The 10,649-nt window shown below is 36.4% G+C and overlaps 3 protein-coding genes across 3 annotated transcripts; 2 read left to right on the top strand and 1 right to left on the bottom strand.

Annotated features, from left to right (window-relative positions):
* Positions 1 to 153: 153 nt before the first annotated feature.
* On the top strand, positions 154 to 1,092 carry HYPBUDRAFT_149527 (uncharacterized protein; the record flags this gene model as incomplete). The annotated part of the gene is made up of 2 exons (XM_020220215.1): positions 154 to 759; positions 841 to 1,092. 2 exons carry the CDS (start codon positions 154 to 156, stop codon positions 1,090 to 1,092), a joined length of 858 nt encoding a protein of 285 aa, XP_020075755.1.
* A 115-nt stretch (positions 1,093 to 1,207) lies between these two features.
* HYPBUDRAFT_217378 (MFS transporter) lies at positions 1,208 to 3,358 on the top strand. The gene has a single exon (XM_020223086.1). It carries the CDS (start codon positions 1,598 to 1,600, stop codon positions 3,269 to 3,271), a length of 1,674 nt encoding a protein of 557 aa, XP_020075754.1. The 5' UTR covers positions 1,208 to 1,597; the 3' UTR covers positions 3,272 to 3,358.
* A 182-nt stretch (positions 3,359 to 3,540) lies between these two features.
* BLM3 (Blm3p) lies at positions 3,541 to 10,257 on the bottom strand. The gene has a single exon (XM_020221535.1). The coding sequence runs from the start codon at positions 10,160 to 10,162 to the stop codon at positions 3,587 to 3,589; it is 6,576 nt and encodes a 2,191-aa protein (XP_020075753.1). The 5' UTR covers positions 10,163 to 10,257; the 3' UTR covers positions 3,541 to 3,586.
* Positions 10,258 to 10,649: the final 392 nt, after the last annotated feature.

Genomic DNA, 10,649 nt, shown 5'->3' with positions numbered 1-10,649 from the left:
CTTCACTACTTGTTCTTCACTACTTGTTCTTCACTACTTGTTCTTCACTACCTGTTCTTCACTACTTGTTCTTCACTACTTGTTCTTCACTACTTTCTCCACCACTTGTTCATCACCACTTCCTCAAGTACTTCTTCTTTGACGTCCTGTGATATGTCAAGAGCAGTCAAGGCTGGCCAGAACATGCTCCAGGCTGGAACGGGCGCTTCCGTGAGTGACATGGCTGCTACGCAGACCGTGAACCCAGCACTCCCACGGAGTATTCCCGGTACGGTACTTCCTGAAGACTGTTCCCAGTTGAATTACTTGGTTTCTTTGTCTAATTACTTTGGTAAGGATGCGAGTCAGGATGCAACCAAGGAGGCCCAACCCAAGAAGAAGAGAAAGCGTAGTAAAGTCGATAAGTCGGTAAGTCATGGTAACACACCAGCTCAACAAAGCAATAAAGGCCAACGGAGTAACCCGATCAGAAGCGATCCAGTCAGGAGTGTTCAACAGACAAATCAACCCACTCAACCCACTCAGCTTCCTCAAGCTACTCATCCCCAACCTCAACCTCAAAACCAACAAAGTTCTTACCAAGAAAACAAGGCCTCTGTTACTCCATATTCCCAGACCTTCCTTCTTGACCAAAATGCCCAGATAAACTATTTGGCCTTTCAAATCTCTCATTTGGCCGCTCAACTAAACTCGCTCGCCGGTCAAATCAATCAAGTCGCTCAAACGCTCAATCAACCTTATTATGTTAATTCTCGCATGGTTTATCCAAACCGGCCAAATGAGTTGGACCAAGCAAATCAACAGCCAGATCAATGAATGAATGAGTTAATCAACGCATAGAGGACTCCATTCATCTGCAACACCATTCATCTGCAACACCATTCATCTACTCCTACCACTACTCCTACCACTACTCCTACCACTACTCCTACCACTACTCCTACCACTACTCCTACTACTACTCCTACTACTACTCCTACTACTACTCCTACTACTACTCCTACTACTACTCTCTTTTCATTTGCTCCAGCAACTCTATCAACCTCATTTGCTCCATCAACATCTACTCCTCTATTCCACAACCGAATTTGAAGTAGTTTTTTGTTGATGTTGAAAATTGCTACTTTGACAGAGCATCGGTCAAATTTAAACGCCGATTGAGAGAATTTTTGCGACAAAAACTCACTAAAGCCTTGTTTTTACAACCGATGCGCTTTTTTTGCATTTTTTTTTGCATTTTTTTTGCAATTACTTCGTTTTTTGGCTTAACCTTAACGAACGCACGGCGAGAACTTCCCAATGAAGGGACCAAAACGGTAAAAAAAGAATGTGCTCTTATAACCTCGATACACAAATGAGGATTTGGGTAATAGAATTGAGCTTTTTTTTGTTTTTTTTTGTCTTTTCTCCATGCCGATCTATAAAGGCACGTCGGTGTTTCGAGATCCTCGCATAACAAATAATACTGGAATAATAATGTTTGAATAAATTAAAGTATCCATGGAAAATATCCTTTTCCCGATGGATATACACACATATATATATATGTTATGGGAACCCTCCACTTCGCTAGTCTTTGTTCTCTTCAAAATCAAGGATGTCTGAGAAAGATCAAGAAGTAAATCAAGCTGATAGTTCATTTGAGTCTTCGAGTGAAAATATCAATAGATATGAAGGAACTCAAGCACATGAAGAAGGAATCCATAAAGTGGTTAGCAAATTAGAAGAAGGTGCTGGTTCTTTGGGTCCTTTAGAACAACCTTACGACTTAGTTAAAGTTGAAACCCATCCTGATCCAAATACTACTTATAACCCAGAAGATCCTTGGAATTATCCAATTGATAAAGAAACAGGTTTAAGAATTGTTGAATTTGTTCAAGATGATAAAAAAAATCCAAAAAATATGTCTACCGCTCATAAATGGCTTATTACTTGTATCTTAGGCTTAATTTGTTTTATTGTTGCCTTGGGTAGTGCAATTGTTACTGGTGATATTGCCGGCCCCGCTGAGTATTTCGAAGTTAGTGAAGAAGTAATCATTTTATCAGAAGTAACGGTTTTCGTTATTGGTTTCGGTGTTGGTCCTCTTTTCGTTGCTGGTTTATCTGAAGAACTTGGAAGAAATGCTGTTTACTTCCCAACCTTGGTTTTAGCAGTAATCTTTGTTATTCCTTGTGCTTTGGCTAAGAATATTGCAACTATGCTTATTTGTCGTTTACTCGATGGTATCTTTTTCTCTGCTCCAATGACTTTAATCGGGGGTAGTTTAGCTGATATTTGGGATGCTAAAGATCGTGGTAAAGCAATGAGTGTCTTTTCTGCTGCTCCTTTTATTGGTCCAGTTATGGGTCCTATCTTTGGTGGTTTGTTAGGTGATTACACTTCAACCTGGAGATGGGTCTTTTGGGCTTTTTTAATCATTTCAGGTTTCTTCGTGGGCCTTTTCATGATTTTAATTCCTGAAACTCATGGTCCTACCATTTTGAAAAGACGTTCGAAATGGTTAAGAAAGAAAACTGGTGATCAAAGTTATAAAACTTTTGCAGAACTTGCTCCTAAAAATTTTAAGGAAACTGCCAAACAATCTTTATTAAGACCTCTTATCTTACTAGGAGAATTAATTGTGTTTTTAATTACCTTATACATGTCGGTTATTTATGGTTTATTATACATGTTTTTCTTTGCTTATCCAGTTGTTTATATGGAAGATAAAGGTTGGTCTGCGCTGATGACTGGGGTCATGTTCTTACCAATTGGTGCTGGTGTCATTCTTTCTACTGCCGTGTCTCCTCTTATTAATAAAGATTATAATAAGAGAGCTCAAGTATATAGGGATAAGGGTGAACTTCCTCCTCCAGAATTGAGACTTATTCCTATGATGATTGCTTGTTGGTTTGTTCCAATAGGTTTATTCTCTTTTGCCTGGTCCTCTTACTCTGATATCTCTTGGGCAGGTCCTTGTTTTAGTGGTTTTGCTTGTGGTTTCGGTTTCTGTGCTTTATATAATCCTGCAAATAACTACATTGTTGACTCTTATCAACACTATGCCGCTAGTGGATTGGCTGCTAAAACTTTCGTCAGATCAATTTGGGGTGCTTGTGTTCCTTTGTTTACTATCCAAATGTATCATCGCCTAGGAGACCAATGGGCAACTTCATTAATGGCTTTTATTTCTTTGGCCTGTTGTATAATTCCTTATTTATTCTTCTTCTTTGGTGCTAGAATTAGAAGACACTCAAAATACGCATATGCTCCTGAATTGGACGAATAAACCGTCATTTTATTTCAATAATTTTCTCATTGCATTATTTTGCTTAATTAATATCTTAATTTATATAATTCTATGGCTAAATTTAATTCTTATTTAAACTATGTAGCTGTCTTCAGTTGTGAATACTTTGAGTTTTGTAACTTGTGGCAAAGATATCCTCGCCCTTTTCTTGAGGATTTTACATTTTTTGTTCAAAATTGCGAACTAGTTTACCAATCACAACATAAAAAGGATCTCTACAATAAAATAAAATTGTTTGAAATCAAACTGTCCGTCAATTATATACAGATAAGTATAGTACACATATATAGAATCCTAAATAATGTAACTTTTCCACAAGACCCCTTCTAAGTCCTGAGATTGTTCTTCACTGAATACTCGGCTATCAATGTGCCATGTATCCTGGCGTGTTTTCTTGAATCTTCCTAGAGTATCTTTCGCAGTTTTACCAACAACTCCTGGAATACCAGTACATTTATTTGCAATGATGGTTAAAACTTTAGGAACCCATTGAGGAGGAGGTGACATGTATGGGAAAGCATGCACCAAGGCACCCAATCCTAAAGTGGCACCATGTAATACAGTGCTATCTTCAGTAGAAATATTTTTAAACCCATTTTTCTTATACTTCTTTCTTAATTTATCAAGTTCACTTGAATACTTTTTCGTGAAAATTTTGACTAATTCTTCTACTTCAGCTGGTGGAGAGGTGTGAATAAGTCCAGACAATGTAGATGCTTCAGATTCCCTAACTTGTACATTCTTATGATATATTAAATTATCAGTCAATTTGATTATTCTTTGTCTTTGGCTTTTGTCGAGACTGAACAAATTCTTAAAATAAATTGTTTCGGTGAATTCTCCGATTATAAGTAATTGCACAACGTTCAAGGTTTTCGATACGTTACCTTCAAGCATTCTGACAATTCTCTCTAATGATGCTTTGTTAAACGGAATTTGGGAAACTTTTTTAAATGGAGTTATTGGATCAATATTGCCTAGTTGACAAACTTCCTTCATATTGATCAATCCAAGCAAAAATGGAATAATTAATGTATCAACATAGTCTTGATATAAAATTGCAATACTTGTGTTCAATGATTGTCTCAAAAATGTTAACACGGTGGTAGCAGCGTATATGTAATCTGATTTTAAGATCTCCTGTGGAGTTAAGTTTTCAACTTCCAATCTCCACTTTTCAATATTATTGAACACCCCCGGTAACAGCTGTAATAACATATTATGCTTATTGTTCTCATACAAAATTTTCCCATCATCTTGGTAACAACTGTTAGCAAATGTCTCTCCATTTGATACAGATTCAGGGAAAAAAGTGAAAGATGTAATAGCAATTAGAGACCCAACCTGATCTCTAATTGCTTGGTATTTATTATTGATATTTTGAAGACACATTGATAAAATTTTTTCAGGATCTGAATATGTCCAAGTAACTGTCGATATGAATGATCCAGCGAATCCTAATCTTGTGGCATCTTTAATTGCACTATCAGAATCCGAATTGATAGTGAATCCAGTTACTAGATTAAAAACTTGAGGAAATCTTCGCCAATCGATATGAGATGGTACCCACCATGAGAATATGCTCCATACACCTGCATTATCTGGAGATAAATCTGCTTCAAATATTTTTGTCAACAACTTAACAATAAAAGCATCTCTTTTTATGGAAATCTCGTGACTAACGGTCTTCGAAGCAATCAAGGCACCAGCAAGTAATTCACAAACAACGATATGAGTACCTTTATCGTCCGAAACATAAATCTCTTCTATCACTTTCAAAAACTCTTCGAATGTAAAGTTCTCGATATACCCATTTGAAATTAAGGATACAATAGACGCAGTTACAGAAACATCAGTCCCCTGAAATGCTGATGTGGTCTCATTATCTGCAATCCATAATTTGACAATATTGATGAACCATTCTCTATTAACACAATTACCAAAAGCCTTCAAAATGTGAGAATCATTTGGTGTTAAATCCAATTCATGGCAAGGTTTCGGGGTGACCGCTAACATATTTTCATCCCAGAATAACCACCCATTATTTGCCTTATGATCGATAAAAAAATCGGGGTGGTCTAAATTCTTGAATTCCTGTTGCCACAACTTCAGATATAAATTAGATTCAGAAGAGCATTTAATAATCTTGAAATCTTTGGGTATATATGAAAAATCATACATATTCTTGAGCTCGTAATTGTATAGCTGAAGGACATAAAGTTTATTGACGAGTTTATGAATACCCTTCAATGCCAATCTTGAAACAAGCGGATGGTCATTGGAAGCTTCCTTGGCTAAAATTTGGAATACATCGTTATTAATCGGAATTTCGTAATCGAGTTGCATATCGATCAATAAGAATAAGTTAAGCGATGTTGTTTTCCAATGGCCATTATGCTTTTCATTGCTTATAACACTTTCTTCCAATTTGCTAAGCTTTTCAAGATAAAGCTTTCTTTTTCGTTCTTTAGCTAATTTCACTGCTTTAATTTCCAAATCAATAAATTCATCAGGTGGTCTAATAGTATCGATTGCTGATGAATCAATAAGACAAACACTGCTTGGAGGAGTAATTGTACTGTAAACACCTTTAAAAAGTTTTTGGGCAATCTCATTGACTTCAAGGTTATCAATAGCTAAACAACGATGAAGTAATTCAACATACTTTTGGAGGTTAAAATAGTCATTCTGTATTTTATGTTTGATTCTTCTCAATGCAAAAATGTTCAACCCACTTTCAATCTTCTTGAAGTCATCCTCTTCAAAAGCTTTGCTTAAGTACCTAAAAGATAACCTGGCAATTACATTATATGAGCCATTGAGTCTTTTCATTGCATCCACTAAAGTAATTCTTGCAGCCGATGCAATAGTTGCATAAGTCGAAAAAGACAACTTCACAACATCCTCAAGTAACAATTTATCCAAGTCAGTCTGGGTTCTCGAAGTGGAATGTAATGCAACTCTCAACAGATGATATCCTTCTATTCTAGATCCAAACAGGATTCTGGTATAAGGCTTACGCACTCTGTTGATATGCTGGATAGTCTCAACGTAAAATGAACTAATTTTAGCGTGACTATTTTCAAGAATACGATCCCTTCCTACATCGGAGAACCAGATATTAAGTGCATATAAGTAGTGCTTGAAGATTTTAGTATCATCTTTGAAATGAGCATTCATGAATTTACCAATTAAATGTAAGCTTTTACCAATCAAGTGACGTGTCTTATGAATCTTGAGATAGAGTTCATTTGATCTCTTTGTTTCCATATCATCACCAAAAAAATAACGAGAGGTATAAAGCTTTCTTTCTCTAAAAGTGATGCCGGGATCCATTGAAGACATATCAACACCCTCAATTGATGGAGTAGCTCTAGCTGATGGATCAATGGAGTTGGCAGGGGAGCCCGACTTGCTAAACGCCAATATATCTCGATTTTTTGAATAGCTGCTATGGTCAACTTTGAGATGTTGTTTACTAGAATCTTTGTCCATATCTTCATCTTCATCGATCATGGAGGTATTGAAGTCTTCTAATTTATCAAAATCAATCATATATTCAATCAAATCATTATTTTCAATGTCCTCAACTATTCTTTGTAAATTCTCATGCAAGTTTTCGTGGCGTAACTCATCATCGCTTGAGCTCTTAGAAGTTTTCATGCCTCTAATTTGTTTCAATAAAGCAAGACGCTGTTGAATGGATTCAGATTGATTTTGACTTAACTTTGGAATATCTTCTTCAAAAGATGGATCCAACAAGAATGATATACCACTCAGGGCATAACTCAAATACAAAAGGTTCATTCTCAATTCATCTGTGAGATGAAGCGTGTCTTTACTTCCTTCGCTCGAGTATTCTTTCATTATAACCTGGATGTTACTTAATAATTTTGTAACATGATCGTTGAAAGTCTCGGCAGCAAATTTGACCTCTCTTTCAGTCGGGATAAACCAACCAAATGTCAATGATTCTTCAGAGAACCTATACTCATCAAATTGAAACCCACCCCAGCATTTTTCATCGACACCGTATTTAGCCTGGTAGGCTGGCGCAATTAATCTGCTTTCGGATAACCTGATCTTAGTTGTGGCTTGTAAAATTTGATTCAAAAGGTAAGAACTAGAAAATACAGCCGGTCCCTTTACATGTTGCATGATATAGAACGAAAATTCATTTAAGTCCTTTCCAAGAGAAACAACATACTCACCTCCATTTCCCACACATTCATTCAAAATAGTGAGATTCCAGAATAGAGGTTGATCTCGAGGAACAATATCAACACCAGTCCTAGAGACCCCAGCCCCATTTTCTGTTATTTCATCTCGCACTCTGTCCATAAGTATGGGAGCCAAAGTTTTTAGGTAAGCTGGATCACGCTTGATCATCCCACCCATTATTTCAGCAATGACATCTGAAATTGTATAATAGGTATTTTCAGTAATAAATTCAACAAAATCTTTTCTAAAAGACTTGAATATATCATCACTCAATGATTCCAATATAACAAATATGAATTTTGGTAATGAACTGCATAAATCTTTTTCAATACCTGTACTCTTAGAAGGATCGGGGATATTTTCGAGTAAAATGAATATTTTTTGGGCGAAAGTCTTCATCAACAGTTGAAAAGCAGATGAGGATGATTTCAAAGCACTAACTTCTATTTCTTCGTTTATATCGAAATTGACTTCACCAAACTCGTCAGAAACATCACAATTTTCGAATAATTGAGTCTGCAAATATTGAAGGTGATTTTGAGTAAATTCTAATGCCAATGTAGCTTCACCTTCACCATTTGTAAGATCGTAAAATGGAACAAAGTTTGCAACAGATGCTATTGTATTCAATGTGTGTATAGTCTTCTCTAAGTCATTAGAATCAATACCTGGTAATGCTAGAGATAAAATCCTAGTAAGATGAACCCTGTAAACTGGGGTAGATGCATAAAAACGGGATAATTCCTCAATAGTTCTGAGGGCAATCACGACTCTATGAGTAGAAAGAACACCTTCCAACGACTCATAAATATCCGGAGTTAAATATTCTAATACTTTTTCTGGTCTAAGATATGCCAATAAATTAGCACAAGATAAATAATCATCAGCAGCACTTTCTTTCTTAGAATGGATACCGGTTTTAACTAAAGGTAAGAAAATTTGAACAAAAGTATCAACTACCTTATCTGTCAACGCATAATGTGGAGGAAGGTTATTCAATAAACCATTTTTTTCACGTTCAAGGTTAAAACGTTTATGAAATTGATAAATCAAGCTCAAAACCAATTTAGAAATGGGGCGAGTCCACTCACCACTATTCGAAGGATGAACATAACTTTCAATTGCATTAAGCAAATTTTTTAAATGACAAACTGCCCCTCCTTCTTCAAGACAAGTATCACCATTCATGGAGAATACAATTGCTGATGCAAAACCATGGAAAAACTTCGCCTTCATGGAACCGAATTTCTCTGGTCTTATACTTAGACTATTGATTAAAACTTGGATGAGATATTCCATTTGATCATCGGAGAAAACCCCTGATTTACCAAGATGCAAATAGGATTGAACATTAGGCTTGGTTAATTCAACAAGAGAAGACATGGCAATGGTACCAATTCTTGACGTTAGATGAGAGTCTATACCCGAGCTCTTGCTCAATTTATTCCAGATATAAAAGAAGGAAGGAATATAATGACGGATGTCATATTTACTAGAGGAACCTTCAGGAACAAAAGTTAATGGAAGCATTGACATTGAAGAAAGAACCAATAAAGCACTAAATATTGAAAACTTACTACCCAATTTTGCAAAAATGGCAGGTAAGGCCTCTGCCGGGTAAAAAGAGGAGGCTCTTTCAGCCAATTTTAATAGTTGGCGATGTTCTTTCTTTTCAAATGCATCTAGAGAGCTATCGATGGATGGGAAATGATTATTTAATTCATTATATAAATCTTCCCACGGTAAGATTAAACCATGATCTCTTAATAATTCTGTATCTTTCGTTAAGATTTCAAAAGTTTTCACATATATTTTCAAGTTGATAAGTTGACCTCTGCATAAACATAATGCATAATAAACTTTAGCGAGGCTTATTCTTAAAGAAAGGGGCATATCATATTTCATTTTGAGCCAAACAAGCAATTCATGAGTCCAGATACGTACACTAACTACCGCAGCTGATTTAGGAGGTTTTTTATGTTGAACTGCAGAATCACTTGTATCATCTTCGTCACCTTCTGCATCAATTTCATCATCTTCATCACCTTCAAATTCACTGTCTGAATCGGCCATATCTTCCACCGAAAAATAATTACTTGCTTCATCATCATCGGTATTATTTGAGGCTTTACTAGACCCAGTTTCGAATAAATTAGTTTCCAAGACTAGATCTATATCTGAAAGTCCACTAACGTCTTTTAAAGACGCCAAGTCCTTTGCGGTAATTGATAAAGATCCTTGAATATCCAAAGACTTTATTGCAATATATAAATGAGATACAATATGACTTAAGAATTTTGCTCGATCAGTTGGCAGCTCAGTTTTATAAGGGAGTAATCTAGGTAAATTCAAAGTTCTAGGTCTTGATCTAGCAAAGAATCTCGACTTGGGATCCAATTGAACTTTTTCAATTTCATCAAGATTATCAGGGTAATCTAAATTGTAATGAGTTTCTCGACTAGATTCAATCGTGCTATAAGAAGGTCTTCTTCTTTGCACTCGTTGATGAGTTTGCGGTGTCAATGAACGGTAACTTTCCTCTTCAGTGTTCTCCTTATCATACGACAGACTAAACACCGATCTCTGAGAAGAGTTTTGTCTTTTTATTGGAATTGGAGCTGGAAGCTCATTACTTTTTGGAACACCCATACTCAATCTCTTGACGGCGTGCACAACTTCCCAATTGTTTTTCAAACACTTATGTCAACTCTGGTAACTATCGACAAGCTTATGATGAAGAAGTACTTGATATCATAGGTTTATTCTATGATTCCTTCAGTTCTTCTAGTTGCCGCCAGCTTGACTTGCAAAAGTTTGCCCTCAGCGGCAAACGCGAGAAGCCTAAATTCACATCCGTACCTCTGGTGTATGGGCCTCTTGTCGATCCAGCCCTGTTACTGCTACTGCTACTGCTACTGCTACTGCTACTGCTACTGCTACTACTACTGCTACTGCTACTACTACTGATAGATTGTTACGATATAGAAGTATACTGTCACTGTTACTGTCACTGTCACACACCGTCGCACACCGTCACATACCGTCACATACTGTCACACAACTGTCACTGTAGTTGTGCAACGAGTTTGGCATCGCAGTGAAAAATTTGAAAGCAGAGCAACCCGAAAAAAAAATC

The sequence above is a fragment of the Hyphopichia burtonii genome, assembly GCF_001661395.1.
Source record: "Hyphopichia burtonii NRRL Y-1933 unplaced genomic scaffold HYPBUscaffold_5, whole genome shotgun sequence".
In the NCBI taxonomy this organism is placed as follows: Eukaryota; Fungi; Ascomycota; class Pichiomycetes; order Serinales; family Debaryomycetaceae; genus Hyphopichia; species Hyphopichia burtonii.
This window is presented reverse-complemented; position numbering and strand designations above follow the sequence as displayed.